General features: G+C 32.9%; 2 protein-coding genes across 3 annotated transcripts; both read left to right on the top strand.

The window, feature by feature from the left end:
- Positions 1-3,438: 3,438 nt before the first annotated feature.
- Positions 3,439-7,795, top strand: LOC139861380 (mechanosensitive ion channel protein 2, chloroplastic). Of its 2 annotated transcripts, none has more exons than XM_071849763.1 (14): positions 3,439-3,571; positions 3,998-4,078; positions 4,175-4,234; positions 4,334-4,491; positions 4,620-4,734; positions 4,825-4,922; positions 5,003-5,116; positions 5,199-5,259; positions 5,342-5,491; positions 6,054-6,164; positions 6,269-6,436; positions 6,520-6,633; positions 6,750-6,806; positions 6,887-7,795. In XM_071849763.1, the coding sequence occupies exons 2-14, from the start codon at positions 4,001-4,003 to the stop codon at positions 7,553-7,555; spliced, it is 1,953 nt and encodes a 650-aa protein (XP_071705864.1). In that variant the 5' UTR covers positions 3,439-3,571; positions 3,998-4,000; the 3' UTR covers positions 7,556-7,795. The 2 variants fall into 2 exon arrangements, with proteins under 2 accessions (XP_071705864.1, XP_071705863.1); XM_071849762.1 differs by having other exon boundaries at positions 4,154-4,234.
- Positions 7,796-18,936: 11,141 nt separating this feature from the next.
- On the top strand, positions 18,937-22,083 carry LOC139862331 (very-long-chain (3R)-3-hydroxyacyl-CoA dehydratase PASTICCINO 2-like). The gene is made up of 8 exons (XM_071850925.1): positions 18,937-19,213; positions 19,341-19,452; positions 20,126-20,233; positions 20,327-20,380; positions 20,511-20,581; positions 20,950-21,031; positions 21,506-21,602; positions 21,801-22,083. The coding sequence occupies exons 1-8, from the start codon at positions 19,143-19,145 to the stop codon at positions 21,869-21,871; spliced, it is 666 nt and encodes a 221-aa protein (XP_071707026.1). The 5' UTR covers positions 18,937-19,142; the 3' UTR covers positions 21,872-22,083.
- The last annotated feature ends 2,659 nt before the right edge of the window (positions 22,084-24,742 follow it).

Below are 24,742 nucleotides of genomic sequence, written 5' to 3'. Positions count from 1 at the left end.
TTAACACCTCGGCACTTCACCCCGAGTGGCATCTTAACACCTCGATGCTTCACTCATTAATTTACGGAGTGGTGTCTTAACACCTCGACACTACACTCCTAGGTGGCATCTTAACACCTCGATGCTACACCCGAGTGGCATCTTAACACCTCGATGCTACACTCTTCACGTGAAACGTGGTGTCTTAACACCTCGACACTACACCTTTCACGCTACAACAAATAGATACATTATATACATACGCATATAATTATTCCACTCACCTCAAAATCTCTTGGTGAAAGATAACCGAGCTTGAACACTTCAATGTAACGCACCTATTACATTTATCACAATATCAAAATCACAACTCGAGTTGGTCAACACTCTAAAGCTCACTCCTAGTGTTAATTTGACCCATGGTGCAAATCCGACCCATTTGCACCCTTAACCCTAAAATCGGGTTAACTCATGACAAAACCCTATCATTGACCAAAGTAGGTTCATTACACATTTTAACACTAGTTTTAGGCTTCACCCACACATATTAATTAGCTTAGGTTCATTTTGACCCATTTGACACTTTCAAAGTCAACCTACCCATTTTGGGTCAACCACTAACCCATTTACACCCATTTACATAAATCATGGTGTTCTAGCAATTTTACTAGCTAATTAGGGTCCTCTAACAACAATTAACTCTTCCAAACCCTAGTTAACCCAATATTGAGTCTACATGACTCAAATTACCCTAGAACACCCAAAACACTAACAAAATGGGTTTTATGTTCATCTTCACCCCAAACCCTAGCCCTAAATCAAATTAAACAAAGAAATTAAGATTAGAGCATACCACAACTATCACAACGAAGCTAGAAGGAAGGCGAACAACTTTAATGCTTGGACTTAAGCAAGAAACCTTCTTCTTCTTCTCCAAAATGGGGTTTCCCTCACTAAAAGCCACTCTCTCTCTAGAATTGATTTGGATAGGTGTTGGTAGTTGTGGAAGGAGTAAATGAACTCCCCAAAACTGATCTAAGGCATTAAATCCGGCCTCCAAGTAATTTTACCAAAATACCCTCAAAATATCTAATTTAAAAGGAAGAGAGAATCTGTCACAGACAGATGGCGCGGCGCGCAACTCTCCCAGTCCAGCTCCTTTTGCCTTTTTAAATAAATACACCCAAATCCCGATTCGAGTACCGCACAATACACTTATATACACCTGTGTACACTTCAATTATTCGGGTCTTACAACGTGTCAGTCTGTGTTGATGTGGCAGTCAGTCTGTTGACGTGGCAGTCAGACTGCTGACGTCAGCATGCTGACGTGGAAAACTTTTTTTTTTAAAAAAAAATTTCTGGGAAATAATTTTCGAATTTTTTTTTTATTTTTTTATTTTTTAAATTTAGCCCGATTTAGAGTTTAGGGTTTAGGGTTTTGGGTTTAGTCCCTAAACCCAAAACCCGTAAACCCTAAACTCTAAACCGTTCGTGTTAAAAACTCAATCTAAACCCTAATTTCTAAACCCCAATTTCTAAATCCTTCTACTAAACCCTTTGGTGCTATGAGTTCTCTCTAGGAATGGCAATGGATCGGATATGGATCGGATGATGCCATATCCACATCCATATCCATTTAATTTTTTTCCATCCATATTCATATCCGTTGGATTAAGCGAGTTAATGGATATCCGTTGCATATTAAATTAAATGTTAATCTAACGACGATTTTCACAATTAAATTTTGATTATAACACATGTAAATGCATAATCTTTATGTTTTTAGATTATTACACATGTTTTTATTGTAATATTCGCCGAACGGGACTTTAATTGAACAAAAGACGTTACAATATAGGTGAATATATGTTCAAACTAATATAATTAAATGTGTAACGTTTAACATTATTATTAACAGTATTATAATTATTAGTTTTATAACCCTTATTTTCGTTACTAGTTTACGATTTTGTAGATTATATGTATATGTATATCGATATGTAGATGCATATGCATGTATTATAGTACATATATATGTATGTATTGATGTATTTCGGGTGGTACCGGATATATCCATGGATGATAAATTATCATCCATATCCGATCCGCTAAATATTTTGATAATCCATATCCATATCCATTTATCGTCCATTTACATCATCCATATCCATTATATATGGATCGGATCGGATGGATATCCATGGATAGAACATCCATTGCCATCCCTAGTTCTCTCCCTACCTAAGTTCTTCATGGATCCTTTCACTATATATATATATATATATATATATATATATATATATATATATATATATATATATATATATATATATATATATATATATATATATATATATATATATATATATATATATAATATATGGGGCACGATCCATGGATAAGCTTAAAAGGAGTACAAACCGGATAAGCAAAATAAAATTTTTTTTTTTGAATTTTTTTTACATTCATAAATCTGCATTAAAATGCACCTCTAATCAATTTTTTTCATAAAAAAAAAAGTTCAAAATCTTTCAAAAATCGATGATGAATGGTAAAATTAATCATTCATCGGGTTAATTTATCATTCATCTTGTTTACGATTAATGATAAAATTAATCAATGCTAAAAAAAACCAGATGAATGGTTAAATTAACCATTCATCTGTTTTTTTATCATTCATCATAAACAGATGAATGGTTAAATTAACCATTCATCTGCTTTTTTTTAGCATTGATTAATTTTATCATTCATCGCGAACAAAAATGAATGATAAATTAACCAGATGAATGGTTATTTTTACCATTCGTCATCAATTTTTACCATTCATCATCGATGTTTACCATTCATCATCGATTTTCGAACGATTTTGTTCAAAAACTTTTTAAAATTTTTTCGTTTTCTTCTATTTGCATATTAAAGGATCGTTTTTTTTATAAAAAAAAATTTGAAATTTTACTTATCCAGTTTGTGCCCCATTTAGTGCTTATCCATGGATTGGTCCACTATAATATATAATATATAATACTCGTAATAACAATAATAATAATGTTGGCCTTATACATCGAGTAATTTTATAATAATATAATATAATTTTTATATTATATAATCAACAATCAACAATGAATGCTTTGAGCTAGAACTTAAAATCTTAAGTTTAAAACAAGCTCAAACTCATTAAATTTAAATGATTCGAGCTCGACTCAAATCGTTTACATCTCATTTATATACTTACACAAGTTGTAGAATAATTTTTGAATTTAAGATCCACAAAAAATTTGTTTTATATCAAACGCATAAAGTCTTTAAAAAGAATATACCATCAGGAAACTCATATCTAGACGGTGACGTTTAAAGAATTTTTTTAATTAATCTAAAAAAACAAAAGATTAGCTGAATGTTTTATCGATCGATATAATACAAAAATAAAAGTTTTTAGTCACACGAAATATTATATCGCAGGAACCCAAAGCTGAAAAACAAAAAGGCGATTGTTCTTCGTGGAAAACAATTGATCATTTCTCTCATTATTCGCGCCACATCATCCGCCAATTTTCCCCTAATTTGTTGCCATTGATATCAATCAATTGAGGTATTAATTTATCATATAATCATAGTTTCTGAATAACGAATATTTGTTCTCAATGAATGAACATCTGCTCAATTATTTCGTTAACTCTATAGGATTTTAATTAACTTGTTATTAACCTAATTCTGGTCGTGTATGCTGATATTGACCTATAACTGCGATATATCATCATATATATACATATATATTGCGTACAGAGTTTTGTATGGAGTAATTGTTTAGTAATCCCTAATATATATAATATGTCGGTATATTAGGGTTTAGAGATGTTATTTCGTGTTTAATTGCTACTTTTAGGGTTTGTGTTTGAGAATTGATATTGCTGCTTTGGGGTTATATATTTCAAATAATGTATCATGACTATGACTATGTTCCATCTGCCATTAGCAGAAGCTGAAGTAGTGTTGCTGATTGGATAATTTTCATCAGATCATGTCTATGACTGGTTCTTTGATTTTTTCTCAAAAATCCGGAATTTGTAAGAGCCAGCGCTACGACAACCATTTAGAGGTATAAATATTGATCCCATATTGTATATTTGATGATACTTCATCTTGTTGCTGATTAGACTAATATCTTTCACAGAATGTGATCTGTGCTCGACAGGGGTTGATAGGAAGTAACAAATTACATATGTTACCTGCCAGTCTTTCATCCGTTGCTTCGGTATGTTTCAAGTAGTGTGTCTGTTATTATTTGTTTATGTGAATTATCTTGGGTGTGGTGACATATACGACTGTTGGATATGTTATTCTTTTGTTGCAGCGACAAGATTATTTGAGTATCAAGCTTTCAGTTCGATTACAGCAACCATTGAGTGTTGCTCCTAATCGATTCAATCTACTTAAATGCAATTGCTCCCTGAATCCAGGCCATACTTTTGGGACTTCTGCAGTGAAAAATGCTGCTCTTGCCTTAGCAAGGTGATATTTTTTTTCCCATTTTCCGTACAATTAGTCAATTTCATATTATATTTCGGACGGAATAATCATTCATGCTATGTTTTACCTGTTAGCTACATGTTTAATATTTGTGATCAAACTTCATGCAGCACTTTGCAAGGCAAACCTATAATACTGAAGCTGCTTCCAGCTGTGGGCATTGTTGTGTTTGCTGTGTGGGGCCTTGCGCCACTTATGCGTCAAAGCAGAAAGATTTTTCTTCATGTTTGTGCTTTTCCTGTCTCTTTATTTCTTCATATTCTATGTTTTCTTCATGTTTCCGAATGATTAAATTTGTATTTCACATTGTTTCAGAAAAGTGATGGGAGTTGGGGAAAGAGTAGTACACATTACGTTATGACATCTTACATTCAGCCATTGATGCTTTGGACTGGAGCGATACTGATATGCAGGTTCCCTGAGATATTTTAAGGCAATACATAAAAGTGAATAACTCGAATACAAAAATTGAAATTGTTTAAATCTTTTGCAGAGCTTTAGATCCGATTGTATTACCATCAGAAGCTAGCCGAATTGTTAAGACCCGTCTGTTAACTTTCGTGAAATCATTATCCACTGTTCTTGCACTTGCGTACTGTTTATCCAGGTGAATCCCTTTTTAGAATGAAATAAGAGAATTTTGTTTTTGCACTAGTTTTCTTATCCGTTTGTTTAAATCATTAACGCAGTGCAATTCAACAAACACAAAACTATTTCATGGAGACAAGTGATGCTACTAATACGAGAAATGTACGTCCCACAACAACTATTTTATGAGATTAATTAGCTCTGTTTAATTAATGTTTTGGGTTTTTTTTGTTATTGTTGGTAGATGGGGTTCCAATTTGCTGGCAAAGCTGTATACACTGCTGTATGGGTTGCTGCTGTATCACTTTTTATGGAGTTGTTAGGTTTTTCTACTCAGAAATGGCTAACTGCAGGAGGTCTTGGAACAGTTTTGCTGACACTTGCTGGTCGTGAGGTGTGTATCACAATACATTTGTATAAATGATTATGCATATTCGTCTGTGTGTGTGTTACAGCTCTATGGAGTCGACAACAATCGTCGAATTATTGGCGACTTGACTGACTATTAGAACCTAAATTAAATTCCGGAAGGATTTAAAACCCATGGAAATTTGATTCTACCATTTTCATGGCGTCTATTATTATTTTTATTTTATTTAAAAAAAAAACTTTTTCCTACTTAAAGGCCGGAGTTCCTCTCGGAAGCAATCTCTTTATCCGTCGAATAAAGAGAGGGATGACTTTCTCTACTTTTGAGAGTGTTTCACTCTGGGTGGAGAAATGACTTGTCTTTATTCTCGGATAGGGGAAGGATTGTCTACATCTCACCTCCCCCATACACCACTCTTGTGGTATTGGGTTTTGTTGTTGTTGTTGTTGTCTGTCTGTGTGTGTGTGTGTGTGTGTGTGTAATGTGTAGTTCATGTCATATCATGCTATTGTTACTTTACAATAATACTATTTACTACATGCTTCATTACATGAAGATCTATTCATTAAGCTATGTGTTTATGTAGATATTCACAAACTTTCTTTCAAGTGCTATGATTCATGCAACACGCCCATTTGTTGTCAATGAGTGGATCAAAGCAAAGATTGAAGGTTATGAAGTTTCTGGAACTGTAGAGGTTTGTGTGTTTTTAGCACCAAATGCTATTCAACATTGTATATTTAATGACCACAACAATATCACAACTTTTTAAAAAAAACTGTTTTTTTGTCTAATGTGCAGCATGTTGGGTGGTGGTCACCTACAATTGTAAGAGGAGAGGATCGTGAAGCAATACATATTCCTAATTCCAAGTTTACTATGAATGTAGTGAGAAATATGACCCAGAAGACTCATTGGCGAATCAAAACACATCTAGCTATCAGTCATTTAGATGTTAATAAGATTAATGTAAAAACATGATTTATCGCTTTTTCTTTTTTCCTCTCTTTATGCTTAGTTATCAAATATTATATGGCTACTTATCTTTACAGATTATCGTAGCTGATATGCGAAAAGTATTGGCAAAAAATCCTCAAGTAGAACAACAGAGATTGCACAGAAGGGTTTTTCTTGAAAACGTCGATCCTGAAAATCAGTCCCTTTTGGTTAGTTTTATTTCCACAATTTTAGTTGTTTTTATTTGACTTTAACGCACAACAATTTATCATTAACCTAATAGCTTATGAATTGACACCTATGGTAATATTTTTGTATTCTGCAGATACTGGTGTCATGTTTTGTGAAAACTTCACATCATGAAGAGTACTTATGTGTAAAGGTAAGATAAAATCTTCTCAACTTTCTCAAATTTAGACTACACATACATTTTTTATACTCTTTTTTGTGATATGAAACCAGGAAGGCATCTTGTTGGATCTTTTGAGAGTGATTAGTCACCACCGGGCTCGACTCGCAACTCCAATCCGGACAGTTCAGAAGATATATAACGAGTCTGACTTGGATGGCTTCCCCTTTGCAGATTCGGTCTTTACACGTGGCCGAGCACCTACAAATCGTCCTTTGCTATTGATTGAACCCAATTACAAAGTCAACGAAGATAAGTCAAAAAGTCAAAACAACAAGAGGTCAACTAGCAAAGCTGAAGGGAAAAGTGTAGTATCTCAATCCGACTCTAAACCTAAAGATACTCCAACTTCTGATTTTAGTCTCACTGAAAAAGTAACTTCTGATGCAAAAGAAGGTGTTGTATATGATAAGAAGCCAAATCCTGATAAAAATGTGGATGCAACTTCATCTGACGTAAAACCGAGCAACAAAGCTACTGAAAGTGAGAATGCGGTTGTAACTGAACAAAAACCGTCACGACCTACAATGGAAGAAAATATTGTTCTTGGTGTTGCTTTAGATGGGTCGAAAAGAACACTTCCAATTGAAGACGAAATGGATGTGGGTTCAACTGAAGTCAAAGAACTGAGTAAAAGTATGAGTGGGAAAGGGCCCACGTTATCCGACAAGGATAAGAAAGATGGAAATACCAACAGCTCTACAAGCAGTGATAAGAAGTAAAGCCGTCCCTCGAGCCATCGGTGAGATACGGTCATAATTTTTAACGTAGTGCCAGATATTTAGCTCCGGTACCTAGTACAGAGGTGCGCCATTTGATTTGATTAATGTACTTTTAGATATTAATCATTGAGGTTAAACTTAATTCTGATGTGAAATCAAATTACTTTACGAATTAACTGATCTATAGAGTTAAGTATCATGAAATTTCGCTTGTCTTGGATTAACTGTGTCTGAAATGAAGCTATCATTTTTAATCGTATTGTTCAACATCGTGTTCGTTTTTTTTTTTTTTTTTTTTTCCTATCTTTACTTGCTCATCCTTTTGATATGAAATTTTATCTGTTACATCATACCCTTTAATATTATTTTCTTCACACACAAACACTTTAAGAGAACTTCATTATAAGTTATTAATGTAAATAAATGTGTAGCTGGTAAAGTTGAATGTACTCGACTTTCATCCCTCACTAGGAAGGTCATACAAAACCGGTTCAAAATCAGTTTCCTATCAATAATGTGGGTGTCAATCAGCAGTTGCGCCTTTTATGAATGCCAACTGTCAGCTTTAACCACTAATTTTGTGATCGGGGAATTAATTTTGTCATTTTGTGACAAAGGTCATACATATTATCAATTTAGTTATGGTCACTCACTGGCTCCCAATAACCTCGTATACTACAGTATTGTGTATCAAAACAAGACTTGTAGTTTGAAGTTCCAAAAAATTAGTTATAAACTTAGATAAAATAGTTTTTTTTTTTTTTTTTGAAAGGCAAAATAATTTTATTAATATATTAGATAAAATAGTTTTTTAATAACATCTTAATAATCACATGAACTTTGTTTATTGAAACTAGCCTTGTAATCTAAAAATAAGATCAAAACTATACTTTTAATCTAAAAATAAGCTTATACTTTTATAAATTAATCGTCAAAAATAAGCTAATACATACATAATATGCTAATATATATTCCCTATATTTTAAGGTGTAACTAAAAGCTTTTCTTATGCCATACTTTCCAACTTAAATTTGGTCTAGCTAATTCGTTATGCCGTTGTAAATAAATTAATTTCATAGATGGCTATAACTATATAGATAACTATAACTATACGAAGCATTTGCTTTGACATTGACTTTGTAACCATTTGCCACCCTAGTTTCTTGAAATTCATGAATGCTAATGACTTTAGAAGATTGTGACCAAATATATATGCAAGTGACAAAGTTGATGCTAGAAAATTACTGTATAAGAATGACAAAGAGTTTCGCAACCATATTGTCAATTAAATCTAATCATTATATGAATTTGCGATAGCCTACTCGACGAAGCTTTCTTTAATAATTGTTTCGGTTTACAAAATTAACATATGCTTTACAGCTTTTAATTTTGGGCACTACTGTTTAAAGATAGATACATGTGATCGATTTTTTTCATCTTTAATTTCTATTGTACTTCTCGTTAGGTAATTTATCATTGCCACGAGCCATTGATGGTCTAATTATTAGACTTTCAATAATTATCTTTTTGATTTTCTATATTGTATGGCTAGTAACTAGGATGCAAACCTTGACGTTTTAATTAATATTTCATTTTATATCATTACAAATTGGAAATTCATAAAAGATTTCTTAGTAAACACGAAAGCATTGTCTGAGTGTTATAAGCTCTGAGTTGGATCTGAGTCCTATCTAGAGAGGAGGTCTTCTTAAGGATTCTGTTCTGGTGAATATAGGTGTATTCCTTAGCCACCCGCTTTAATCCAAAGCACACCGAGTACCCAATGCGACCATAGTGTGTAAAGAGTTTCCTCCTAATACGTGTGAGTGACAAATGAAAGTATTCGACTTTAAAATAGTCGTTAAAAAAAGATTTCTTAGTAATTTGCAAAAGCAAATGAAGTTGTGATGTGGTCCAGCGGTTGGTGGTCTGCTTCCTTTAGGGAAGGTCAGGAGTTCGACCCCCGTTGGCTACATATTAAAAACACAATTTCATCCTTGCCATGAAGTATCCACCCATGACACCTTTCCCATATCGTTTGGGTGGGTAAAGGGGAGGGGAGTTTTTACTTGGCCGTGCCCTTGGATCGGTTTCAAGGTTTCCTCCCGGGCAACGATGGGGGCGGGGTTATTATCGCTTCATCGGCATAATCGAAACGGGAGATGATCGCAATGGGTGGTTTAGTCCCCCTCAGGCGATCTCAATCGCTGTCAAAAAAATAAAAATAAATAAATTTGCAAAGCAAAAAGAGTGAATAAATAGTCTAACATTAACAACTTAATCTTCAGGTTAACATGTGTTTCTCGCGAAGATAGTATCTAGGATTGTGTTTGTAGGTTTTATCTAATTGCAAAAGATAGTATAAACAATTCATTTTTTTTTTTTTTTTTTTTTTTGGTTATTGCAACAAATTAATTTTTCTATTTCTATAAATAAATAGATAAATACACATAATAAAGTTTTTTATGTCATTTTTATGCATATAAAATAAAAAAGTGAATAAAAAATAAGGAGTAAATCTAGAAAGTTAATGAAAATTGAATGTGAAAATCAATTTTTTTAAACTGATTATTTTTTATTGGAAGACAATAAATAGGTGACAAAAAAAAACAAGTTGTTGAGATCGAATATTTTCATTTGCTATGCACTCACGCGCAGAAAAGCTGAACCACACTAGAGGGATCCGCCCGAGAGTCAGGCGGTCGAATGTGAATCCTAAATACGGTACTCATTTAAAAAGAGAAGTGACGATGGATCATAGAAGTTGGATCCTTCCACAACCAAAAATCATTTAAATGTCGTACACTAATTATTTCATTTTCAGTTCGCTCAACGAACTCCTTTATTATCTGTTGGAAATATGTTCTCGGGTTGGCAATGGTTCGACCGTGGTTTGACCGTGGTACATATATTCCGAAGATATGCCCATGACATTAAATAATAAAAGTTCATTTATCCTATTCGGTCACACACAAAGGCCAATCGTAAATTGTTTGATATACCTTCTAATCGGAAATTAATTTATTAATCATTAGTTAATGGTTTAATAAATTAAGTAAGTTTTTTTTTTTATGTGTGTACATATACTTACAAATCTAAATATGTAGAGATTTGATTAGATTTTGCAAATCATATTTTATATAATATATAAGATTTGATTTGATATAAATAAGATTTGATTTGATTTATAAATCTTATTTTATATAAAGATTTGTACTATAATCATATTTTATATAATATATAAGATTTGATTTGATATAAATAAGATTTGATTTGAGTTGTAAATCTTATTTTATATAAAGATTTGATTTTGCAAATCTTTCAAAATCTTTCAAAATCTTTATATTTGTATTATATGTATTATTGTATCAATTTTAATTATATATAATACCAAATCTTGGTATTGAAAAGATATAGAAACTTGAGATACAAAAACACACATACAAAATGATATTTCTCTTTCTCTTTTTCAAGTAACCAAAATACTTGAGATCTATAATTGGGTTCGGTTTTGATGGAAATAAGGAAAAAGAAAAGATCCGTTAAGTAGAAGGTATAGATTGAAACAAGGTTGGAACTTTGGATGTCTACCGTTTAGAGGAACTCTTCTTTGGGTTTTTCAGATTCGATATTCAAAAGGCTACAAAGGTTGTATTCTAATCTTCTTTTGTTAAATTTTGTTAATTTTGTTTTGTTTGCTAAAGTTTTGTACAATGATCCGTGGAAGAGTATAATTTTGTAAAGTTTTAAAAATGCTTCCGCTCGCTTTGAATTTGTATCATACTCCAACAGTGGTATCAGAGCCATCTTGTACAAGTTTTAACAAACTTTTCTTATGATATTTAGTTTTGATGAATGCGTTGTGCATGATTCTTGGAGATGATCATGCATTACAAACATGCAAAACAAGTATCATAATTTATGTTTTATGTTTCCTAAATACTAATTTGAATCTTGGATTTTGGCAAAATGTAAAATGGGTTAAATTCATTTTTTTCATTTAAGAATTTTTTTTCAGCCTGGACAGTCCGTATTTGATGGACTGTTTCGGGGCTTTAAACTCAATATTATTGTATGAGACCAATTGCATTTGAAAGCTAACTGAAAGAACTTAAATTTGAAAAAAAAAATTCATCGAAAACGGATTAGAAATGAGTAAGATATGACCATTTAAAGTTACATGTATGAATCTGCCAAAATCCGAAAATTTTAATGGTAACTTGCATGTTGACTATTAAAGATTCAATGTTTAGGAAAATAAAGTACATGAATTCTTTTCATGTTTTACATGAAATGAGAAAATTAAAATTATTAATTTTAGACTTTATGCTTTGGTAAGGTGAATAAATCTCCAACATGTTTTGATTCACTTAATATGTTTATTTGGATGGTTTTGGCATGAAAACCATGCTTACAAAATATGAAGTGGGTTTACATACATATGTTATGTAAACAAGGATTGAATATTATAAGTGCCATTAAGTGTTGTTTAAATCAATCCTTATCGAAACATGTTATATGAAAAAGGACGGTTGGCACTCCATTTGTTATGTATGTGATTGTTGTATGAAATCGGTAGTATTTGCCTCAATAAGACCCTTGTGTGGATGTTTGGTTGTATGATTTAATTTATTATTTATTCGGGATGAATGTAATAATTTATTAAACGACTTGCATGTCGTCTTTCTATTTATATTGTATTTGTAATAGTATAGAAAATAGAATAGTTATTTTGTAAGATAATGCAACCAAGATTGAAATCAAGAAGACGATGTTCACAAGGCGGCCCATCCGAGCATATAATGGAGATGGCGGTTTTAGTGAGAGCCAATTCTCACACAAGGTTATGTCCCTAGTTGACCATGTTTTTCCGTGTGTTGGCTCACCGGAAAAACGCATAGGACTCGAGGCATACTACCGATAATTGCGTGTCATGATTATTATTGTTTTATTATTTGTCTATGCCATGCTAGCTAGAAAATGTTTAAAAAAAATAAAATAAAAGGGACAATAATCATATAAAACGGTTTGGTTAAAATTAGTTTAACAAATGCAACACGCAATACATAATTAGCAAATGTTTTAAAATGGTGTAAACTACTTTTGCTAAAAGAAAACAAAAACCCGTTTTAAATGTAAACTTTACGCTATCCATGAGTAGTACACACCATCCGAACCTTCTACCTGTTAGAGTTCGCGATACCCGAGAGTCTTGGGCCAGACTTTAATTGGGTGTTGGGAAGGGTGAGGTGAATTTCGCGATACCCGAGAGTCTTGGGCCGGATTTCACGTGTATCTATCACGGACGATTTACAATCTGAAATCGTGGTTTGCGGCAAACCCGCCACTAGGAAGGATTAGCGTAGAAGGGATTAAACATGCCAAGTGAAATAATTGATTATCACTAAATCCCGCAGAACCTAAGAATTTCATAATGGATGAAATTGGTAATATAGTTACCTACCTAAATAGCTTATGGTTGGCGATCCGCGGCGAACCCGTCGTTAACATAAGTGAAATATGGATCTTAGCCTTGTTAATTATAATTGTTTGAATATTAAACACACTTGGGTAATTATCTTAACAAGGTTTAAACATATCAAACTAACTAATACAACTTACTTTAAAAATAAAAATATGACAGATGTCTGCAACAAACACAAATCCTACTCCGTCATCAATCACTAATTTCTGCCTTAAAGGGCTCCTCGAAAAGGACAAGCTTACGGGTTTGAACTACATGGACTGGCTTCGCAACCTAAGAATTGCTCTTAGGATGGAAGGAAAGATCAGGGCTATTGAGGAACCCTTACCGGCAGAACTCGGATCGAGAGCTACTCAAGCGGCTAGGGACGAGTTTGAAAAACGGCGTTTCGAGTCTAATGAGGTAGCATGCTTGATGTTGGCGACCATGTCTCCAGAGCTCTAAAAGGGCATGGAGAGCTTAGGGTCATATGACATGCTTAACCAACTCAAGGACATGTTCCAACAACAAGCAAAGCAAGAAAGGTTTGACACAGTGAAAGCTCTCGTATCTTGCAAAATGGCAACGGGAAGTAGTGTTAGTGTCCATGTACTACAAATGAAAGGGTACATAGACCGGTTGGAGCGCCTTGGTTTTTCCATAAGTCAGGAGCTTGCAACGGATTTTATCCTGAACTCGCTGACTAGTGCATATGAAGGATTCATTATGAACTATAATATGAACAATATGGAGAAAACAATCATGGAGCTCCATGACATGTTAAAAACCGCTGAGGCTAACATGGCCAAATCTAAACCCGCAACTACCATTCTAGCCATTCGTGAAGGTGGGATTAAGAAGAAGAAAAACAAAGCAAAGGGCAAGAACAAGGGCAAGGGTAAGGTTGGCACGTCCAACTTCAAACCTAAACCTAAGGGCATTGCTAACTCTTCTACTTCAAAGATCCCGCAAACCAAGTCTCCTGAAGAAGCAATATGCTTTCATTGTGGGGATAAAGGACATTAGAGGCGCAATTGTACTAAGTACTTGAAGGAACTTAATGAACTACGGGCTAAGGGAGTCGCCGTACCTTCAGGTTTGTTCATGATTGAACTAAACAATACTACTATTTCTAATTCCTGGGTATTGGACACGGGATGTGGTACTCACATTTGTACAAATGTGCAGGGACTCATAAGAAGTAGGAAGCTGAAGACCGGGGAGCTTAATCTAATCATGGGGAATAAGAATGTTGCCTCTGTTGACATGATTGGAGAATACAAGCTTTCTTTTGATTCTGGTTTATGTATTATTTTATCTAATGTTTGCTACAGTGCCGAAATGGCAAGAAACATTATATCTTTTAATGCTTTATTTAATGATGGTTTTAATTTTAGTTTTGATAATGGATCAATACTTGTTCACAAAAATGGGATGTTTTATTTCAAGGCTAGTCCTTGTAAAGGCATCTTAGAAACTACAACAAAGCTAAATGATAGTTCAATCTACAATGTTGATTCATCCAAAGATGTGTTGGATAAAACGTATCTATGGCATTGTCGTTTAGGCCACATAAACAAGAAACGCATAGCCAAACTCCAGTCAGATGGAATTCTAGAATCATTTGATATAATATCGTATGATGAATGCGAATCTTGCTTATCAGGAAAAATGACAAAGGCACCTTTCACAGGAAGCTGTGAACGGGCAAAGGATCTGTTGGGGTTGGTACACACTGATGTGTGAGGTCCGTTCAGATCGCTTACTAGACACAAGGAACGATACTTCGTTACATTTACTGATGACTTCAGTAGATATGGCTATGTTTATTTAATTAAACAAAAGTCTGAAACTTTTGGAGTGTTCAAGGCATACCAAAACGAAGTAGAAAATCAACTGAACAAAAGAATTAAGATTCTCCGATCTGATAGAGGTGGTGAATATCTTAATGATGAATTTCGTGATCATCTACGGGGTTGTGGGATAATCTCACAATTAGCTCCTCCTAGAACACCACAACATAATGGTGTGGCTGAAAGGAGGAATCGAACATTACTTGATATGGTTCGATCCATGATGAGCCGCACAATGCTTCCAATCAGTTTTTGGGGTTATGCCCTACAAACTGCCGCAAGGATCCTTAACCTCATCCCAACCAAGAAAGTTTCCAAAACACCTTATGAGATATGGCATGGTAAAACTGTGTCTCTCTCATATCTAAGAATATGGGGTTGTGAGGCTTACGTTCGTCGTGAAGCTCAAGATAAACTTGAACCCAGATCTGAAAAGTGTTTATTTGTTGGTTACCCGACTGATTCTTTTGGATATTTGTTTTACAACCCTACTGAGAACAAAGTCTTTGTGTCTCGAAGGGGAGTCTTCCTTGAAAAGGATCTCATATCGAAAGGAACCAGTGGGAGCAAAATTGATCTTGAAGAAATTCAAGAATCAACCGACATGGAAACCGATATTAGAACCGATTCTCCTCAAGAGGTCGACGAGCCTGCAATTGAAAGAGAAACTGACCTACAGCCACCACCCATACGTAGATCTGATAGAGTGCGTCGAACACCAAAGAAATATAGTTTACACATATTTGAGGGTGATGACTAAAATATAGATTCTGATGAACCTATTACCTATCAGGAAGCGATGACAGGCCCCGAGTCTGCCAAATGGAAGGAGGCTATGGACAACGAGATCCAATCCATGCATGATAATCAAGTCTGGATCTTGATTGATCATATACCAGGTATTAAAACTATTGGTTGTAAGTGGGTCTTCAAGAAGAAGACCGATATGGATGGAAATGTACACACATTCAAAGCCAGACTGGTGGCTAAGGGTTACACGCAACAATATGGTGTAGACTATGATGAAACTTTTTCACCAGTAGCTATGTTGAAATCCATTAGAATACTTCTTGCCATAGCTGCATTTTATGACTATGAGATAAGGCAAATGGATGTAAAAACAGCTTTCCTTAATGGTAAACTAACAGATGATGTGTTTATGACACAACCTGAGGGTTATGTACATCCTAAGTATCCTAATAGTGTGTGCAAGCTTCAAAGGTCCATTTATGGACTTAAACAAGCTTCTCGTACCTGGAATCTTTGCGTTAATGAGAAGATCAAAGAATTTGGTTTTATTAGAGGCGAAGATGAGCCATGTGTCTATGTTAGGTCTAGTGGGAGTGTTGTAGTCTTCCTTGTACTATATGTCGATGACATATTACTCATGGGAAACGATATCCCGACACTGAAAGATGTCAAAGCTTGGCTAGGGAAATGTTTCTCCATGAAAGACATAGGAGATGCATCATATATTTTGGGAATAAAGATCTATCGAGATAGGTCAAGGAGATTAATTGGGCTAAACCAAAGTGCATATATAGATAAGATACTGAAGAAATTCGGTATGCATAACTCTAAGAAAGGGTGCGTTCCTATGAACCCTGGAATGATATTGAGCAAGTCTCAATGTCCTAATTCTGACTTGGAGTCAGCTACCATGAGTCGTACTCCATATGCTTCAGCTATAGGATCGATCATGTATGCGATGATATGCACTAGGCCTGACGTGTCATATGCACTAAGCATGACTAGTCGTTATCAGGCCAATCCTGGTGAAGCTCATTGGATAGCAGTCAAGAACATTCTAAAGTATCTTAGGAGGACCAAAGAGATGTTCTTGGTCTATGGTGGGAATTACGAGCTGAGCGTCAAAGGATACTCAGACGCTAGTTTCCAATCAGATAGAGATGATTGCTCTTCACAATCAGGATTTGTATTTATGTTGAACGGTGGAGCCGTCACATGGAGAAGTGGCAAGCAAAGTACTATTGCTGATTCTACGATAGAAGCCGAGTATATAGCGGTAAATGAAGCTGCTAAAGAGGCCATGTGGATAAAGAAATTCATCGGGGATCTAGGAGTGGTTCCTACAATCCATGATCCTGTTGAGATTTTCTGCGACAATGTGAGTGCGGTTGTCTTGGCTCAAGAACCGAGGTCACAAAAGAGCACACGGCATATACTCAGAAAGTACCATTACATCCGTCAACTTGTAGCAGAAAATGACATATTATTAAGTAGAGTAGACACGACTAAGAACTTGGCTGATCCTTTCACCAAGCCTTTGCCACAGACTAAGCATGATGCTCATAGCATGTCTATTGGCATTCGTGTCATTGATGATAAAGTTTGATTGTATTTATTATGTTAAGTTTGAAACTTTAAACATTGGGCAATAATATATGTTGCAATTGATCTAATGATTAATATATTGAGATTATATTATACGCACGATGCGATCATTTCATTGTATATTGCCATGTTTCATTTTGCATGTTTTAACTTCCAATGAATACTATTTCATAAACTTCCACAGTCGGTCATTCTCTAAGGAAGAGAGAATTGAATTAAGGCTGCTATGAAGTGTAGTAATATAGGCTTATATGAAACTACATTCATGAGGAACTTGATAGTTGATTCAAGGTTCTGGAATGACCACACTTAGATGCTACTTCATGGTTTTAAGTCACAAGTAAGCTCTAAGATGGCAATATCATTTATCCTAGAGTGGATATGTATGAGGAATCCTGACACAAACTATATTCTACTTTGACCTGTATTTAACGCTGTGCGTAAATGCCAGTCATAAGGGTGCAGATCAGGTACAATATGGGATGTGGTGGATGTCTATACAGTTGAAGCAATTTGTTCCTTCTTCTCATAGCAAGTTGAAGCGATATCTCTGGGCCCCTCGTTGATTTGTGCTGCATTAAATGCATGGCCATGCTACGACTGAATTGATGCAATAGCAGTCTATTTGATCACCACAAATCTCTATCGGGAAATATAATCTTGAACGATGATGATTGACACTTAACCATGTCACACGTTCATAAAGATATCTAGAACAAAAGGATGATTGATATAAATAAAATATAGGAGTGTAACGTAGCAGACTAGTTGTTACACATGGTGTGTCTTTAAGACTAGCCAATATTATTAATGTCAGTGCAAGTGGGAGTCTGTTGGAAATATGTTCTCGGGTTGGCTATGGTTCGACCGTGGTTTGACCGTGGTACATATATTCCGAAGATATGCCCATGACATTAAATAATAAAAGTCCATTTATCCTATTCGGTCACACATAAAGGCCAATCGTAAATTGTTTGATATACCTTCTAATCGGAAATTAATTTATTAATCATTAGTTAATGGTTTAATAAATTAAGTAAGTTTTTTTTATGTGTGTACATATACTTACAAATCTAAATATGTAGAGATTTGATTAGATTTTGCAAATCATATTTTATATAATATATAAGATTTGATTTGATATAAATAAGATTTGATTTGATTTATAAATCTTATTTTATATAAAGATTTGTACTATAATCATATTTTATATAATATATAAGATTTGATTTGATATAAATAAGATTTGATTTGAGTTGTAAATCTTATTTTATATAAAGATTTGATTTTGCAAATCTTTCAAAATCTTTATATTTGTATTATATGTATTATTGTATCAATTTTAATTATATATAATACCAAATCTTGGTATTGAAAAGATATAGAAACTTGAGATACAAAAACACACATACAAAATGATATTTCTCTTTCTCTTTTTCAAGTAACCAAAAATAAAGAGTAAATCTAGAAAGTTAATGAAAATTGAATGTGAAAATCAATTTTTTTAAACTGATTATTTTTTATTGGAAGACAATAAATAAGTGACAAAAAAAAAAAAAAGTTGTTGAGATGGAATACTTTAATTTGCCATGCACTTACGCGCAGAAAAGCTGAACCACACTAGAGAGATCCGCCCGAGAGTCAGGCGGTCGAATGTGAATCCTAAATACGGTACTCATTTAAAAAGAGAAGTGACGATGGATCATAGAAGTTGGATCCTTCCACAACCAAAAATCATTTAAATGTCGTACACTAATTATTTCATTTTCAGTTCGCTCAACGAACTCCTTTATTATCACCATCCAATTCAATTTTCAAAATCCTTTTATATCTATAAATAATATAAATCTATCACTTTCTAAATTCTACTATATCATCTTACTCTGGATCTCAATACACACTTGCAACTTGATCAATGGATGAATTTTTGTCAATTCTTAAGCGATTCTATCTCATCGCTTATAATTGGATCGTATTTGCTGGATGGCAAGTTTATATCTGCACAACTATCACTGTTACTATATTATTATTTGCTAACTTCACATAATAAATAATACTCCAATCATGTATGTTACTAATATTATTAAGTATATATGTTTTTATGATGTTATAGGTTTCAAGTAATATTTTTGACAATGAAAACATTAAAGGAATCAGGGCATGAGCATGTTTACAGTAACGTTGAGAAGCCACTTTTATTAGCTCAATCTGCTGCCTTCTTAGAGGTCATTCTAAAACCCTAATTAACTACATTCAGGGGTTTATTTTATTTTTCGAATTGCTAAAAGAAATCTTTATAATTTTATACCTTTGATTACTTTAATATTCAATTGGATAGCTCATGTTTGTATAAATTAGGATAATTGCTTTCCGGTTTCAGGTTGGTCAATTTGATTTTTACAAATAATTTGATGTTAGTTAGTTAGTTTGTTTTTTGTTTTTTTTTGCAAGTGATTTTGGTTTTTGGTGTGATCTAGATTATAGTTTAAGTCATGTTTTGTGGTTCATGAAATGACATCAATAAGTACTTGAATGTGGTCCTATGATTAATCTTGCATAGTTACATCATCATCATCACCATCCTTTTATTATGTGTACAACATATGTCTCTTTCTTTCATTTTTTATTTTTTTATTTTTTTTGGATTGAAAGTACTACACCATAAATCTTTTGAACTCAACTGAGTTGTTGAAATCACATTTGGTATACTTGATCTTGGGTAATGAAATTTAGCATATTATATACCTTTATTTTCTAAATTGTGTATGAGAGCTCTACAATTCAAACTTTTAATCGACTTATTTTGTGCATAAAGTTCCATCTTAGTCAGCTTTCGATCTTCATACCATCATGGGGGTAAGTTTTAATTTGTAATCCCTTATCTTTTGTTTGAAACAGATACTACACGGTATAGTAGGTTTGGTACGGTCCCCAATTTCAGCAACACTACCTCAAATAGGTTCAAGGTTGTATGTGTTGTGGGGAATCCTGTATAGTTTTCCTGAGGTTAGAAAGCTTCTTACTTATTAGCTATTAGCTATCTTATTAGTTACGTTACAATAATATTTATTTAAATTAAATAAAATTTTACGGTGACAGGTTCAAACACATCCGATTGTTACCTCTTTGCTCATCAGTTGGGGTATCACCGAGGTAAGTCTTAAATGGTTACTAAATTTCAGTTTTTTAAGCAAGCAAATGGTGTTTACATTGTGGATCGTACGTAGTGTTTTGTTTACGAGTTCACATGTTCTATATATAAAATATGTGATTTGGATAATAGATTATTCGGTACTCTTTTTTTGGCGTAAAGGAGGTATTCGGTTCTACTCCATATTGGTTGTTATGGCTCAGGTTTGACTTTAATGTTTTGCTCACTTGAGTTCGATAATTGTTTTATGCATTATCAATTTATTACATCTTCCCTGCCGTATGTGTTTTGCAGTATTTGGCCTTAAATATCGACTTATAGTTTAAATAAAGTGTTTCAAATTATCATATAATAAGTTAGTGTCAAGGCTTACCTACAAAATAGAGTTGGTAACTTACGATCCATTTATATGCTAACAGGTCAATTAGTTTTTATGCTTTATGTGTAACAACTTCACTTTCATATGGGTTAATAGTGATCCAAAATTGTGTCAAATGCATAAAACCTTCTATATGTTATACTTTTATAATAAAACTTTATATATCGTAATCTTTTATGGTTACAAGTGCAGGTACAGCACCTTCACGGTATTGTATCCAACTGGCATTTCTAGTGAGATTGGCATGATCTATAATGCGTTACCTTATATGAAGGTAACACGTCTCCATCCTTTATAACGATGCATTTACTTTCTTTTTGTTTTATATATTTCGAATTTCGATTTATATTTTTGAATATTGTAGACTAAAATCAACATGGCCGGATTTTGGGGCGTGAAGGTGTTCGTTTGCATAGTGCCCAAAATCTTAAGGGGCCCAAGAATATAACTCAACAATATATATTCCATGGTCAATTTATTTATAAGGTTAAAAAATATTATGTTTTTTGCAATATTATTGAACTTATATAAAAAACTTTCGTATGCGAAGAGCCTATTTTTGCTGAACAGGGCCATTAACAGGGTGTCCCTGAAAATCAATACCACTTTTTGTTAATAATTTTTTTAAAAACAGACCATAAGATATTTGTTTCAAGAAGATTCTTCTAAAAGGAAATTGAATGCATCTTTTATATGCAACTAACCCAAAAATGAATTTGGAATTTGGTATTTGGTGTTTGTTGTTCAGGAATCGGGATTGTATTCTCTTCGGATGCCAAACAAATGGAACTTTTCATTCGATTACTTCTATTTTGCGATTATTGTGCTTGTGGTTTACCTACCAGGTAAATTTTGCTATAACATTTCATGGATTTGGGTCACTAAAAAGACCTTAGGTTTTTGATTCAATGGTATAATTAATAATTAAACATATCTCTATGATTGATGAGTTGTAAGTTTTGATATCTTTAGAGACATCAAAATGTTAGGTTGCTTACTGTTTCAAAATTTCATTCATACCAAATGAACAACCCTCTTTACAGGGATCCCGCACATGTATGGCTACATGCTTGGACAAAGAAAGAAAGTTCTGTCGAAATTGAAAAAGGAGTGAAGGACCGGAGACATGTTGGTTCAATCTTAAATCTGTATTCAGTTTTTTTCTACCCAACTAGTTGTTGGGTTATAAGTTATAACCATCGTTGATGTGTTATGTGTGTATTTTTGTGTTTTAGCATATGTTTTCCATCTTCTTGTTATTTAAGATTTGTAGCCAAAATACTTTTCTGAGCCACAACCACCACCTGGAGGTATCAATTATACTGTTACGGTAAAGGAACCGTTACGTATTGATAGCGGAAAACTCAAACTAACTATACCATCGTTAGCAAAAAAAAAAAAAAAAAAAAAAAAAAAAAAAAAAAATAATCCATACAAGACTCTTGTAACCGTATTACACCCACATACGGCAAACAAATAAGCAAAACGATAAAATACTACTCCGTAATAAACTACACAAGGATTTAACGTGTTTATATTTCAACTTCAAACACGGAGAATGGTTTACTCTACGAGCGGAAAGCAGAGAATTTCTCTTATATTTTTCGTGCACACAATTACACGAGGTCAGGGTTATATCATATAGTGCAAAACGTGTAACATCCCGCCTTTTACCGTTTACCTTCCGTTATACTATTTTAAAGTCCGTTATATAATCATAACATCCTCCGTTAATACGCGTTTTAAAATATCTCGTTTAGGTAATTCACGCACCCGATTCAAACTCGAGGGACTAGACTTGCCAAATGACCAAAGATGTTACTAGGTCAAATGGTCAAACCATCTGATGTTATGCGAGGTGTATACGAAATAGTTATATTTTTATTGCGAAATACTAGTAAATACATTACAATTTTACACAAGTTATTTATTTATTTATAGAATGGATATACCTAAACCTTGCTACAACACTTACAGGCAGTGTACCTAATCGTAGAGTAGTGTGGTTTTTAGTAAGTTCGGTTCGTTCCACATGGATACAACTAAATTTAACGCTATATTATATTTTAAACTATATTTGTGTGTGTGTATATATATATATATATATATATATATATATATATATATATATATATATATATATATATATATATATATATATATATATATATATATATATAAGTAGTATTATTATTATAAAAAGGAATTTTACTGTTTAATGACCGGTTTGTCGATTTTAAAACTTTAGTCACAATTAAAACCTAATGTAAAATATTAAATATACAAATGACTTAATTTAAGGCGTAAAGTAAATGACGATAAATAAAAATGCGATAATTAAAAGTGCAATAAATAAAATGACAGTAAATAAAAGTACGATGAGATATAAAATAAAGGATTATGCTTATTTAAACTTCCGTAATCATGATGTTTGACGTGTTGATTTTAGTTTATTGCCATGGGTTAATTGTCCTTTGTCCTGGATTATTCGATATGTCCATCTGGTTTTTGTCCATAACAGTCCATCAGTCATAAATATAAAGTGCGAGTGTCCTCGTCAAATTATCCTTATACCTGAAGTCAAATATTTCAACTAATTGGGGACTTAAACTGTAATAATGTTTTAATACATTGTTAATGATTACACAAGGTTATCGACTGTGTGCAATCCAAGGTTTTAATACTTTATTAACAATTACACCAAGTGTCCTTGTATGTAATCCACCTCTGTTTTAATGAGTCCATTGACTATTAATCCATTCCCGTGTCCGGTTAAATGAACGATTATTAGTACTTATAAATATCTCGCCCATCGTGTCCGATCGAGTGTATATAGTTATTTATAATTACCTCAAATTGTAAATCTCTATATTAAATTAACGAACTATCATTCAGCTAAACAAATATAAAGCCCATTAATAGCCCATAGTCCAATTTTCACAAGTGTCGGTCTTTTGTCCAAACCCCAATTATGGTCTAAAGCCCAATTACCCCGTCTTTAATATTTAGTCCAACATCACAATTACTTCGGCTTAAATAAGCATAATAATAACTTAGCTATGAGACATTAATTTAAAAAGGTTGAACATAACTTACAATGAGTATTAATCGCGTAGTGTTACACGGACAGAGTTTCGACTTACAAACTTAAAACATTCGCTAACATAACTGTGACGACCCGGGAATCTCTGACCAAATTTAAACTTTAACCTTTATATGTTTCCGACACGATAAGCAAAGTTTGTTAAGTTGAATCTCAAAAAGTTTAAACTGTGTTCGTACATTCATTTAACCTCGACCAGATTCCAACGATTCATGAACCATTATATAATTGGATATGAATATATATAATTATTAAATATTACCTAATTAATAAATTATAATATTGATATATTTAGTTACAAGTTAAGATAAAAGTTATATTAATATTATTATTACTTTCATTAATATAAATATCAGTATTAGCAATATTATCATTTTAAATATATGATACATAAATATGAAATCTGATACATTTAATCTGTTATCATATTATCATTACTAATGTTATTATTATCATTATTAATATCATTATATAAAAATGGGAATATGTAACTTGTTGTATCTTAATTGTAAATTGTATTATTATTAGACATTATTAATACACTAACATTAACAAATGTTATTATTATTGTAATTATCCATATTATTATTATTATAAAGTAATACAATTTATTATTATCACTAATAATATTATTACAATCATTTTCATTATTATTTTTTATTAATAATATTATTATAATTATTATTATTATTATTGTTAATATTAATTATTATTAAATATAATTATAATTATTGATTAATAACATTATTTCTATAAAATATATATAGGAATCAGAATTCACAGAATCTGTTTTGGGTTACTATCATAGTATTATTGAGTTACAAAAAAAATGGTACAAATCAGAATCAATCAACTACAGCAATATCCAAATTCAGTTACAGA

The sequence above is a fragment of the Rutidosis leptorrhynchoides genome, chromosome 8, assembly GCF_046630445.1.
Source record: "Rutidosis leptorrhynchoides isolate AG116_Rl617_1_P2 chromosome 8, CSIRO_AGI_Rlap_v1, whole genome shotgun sequence".
Taxonomy (NCBI): domain Eukaryota; kingdom Viridiplantae; phylum Streptophyta; class Magnoliopsida; order Asterales; family Asteraceae; genus Rutidosis; species Rutidosis leptorrhynchoides.
Note: the sequence above shows the minus strand (reverse complement) of the source record. Positions and strands in the feature narration are given on the sequence as shown.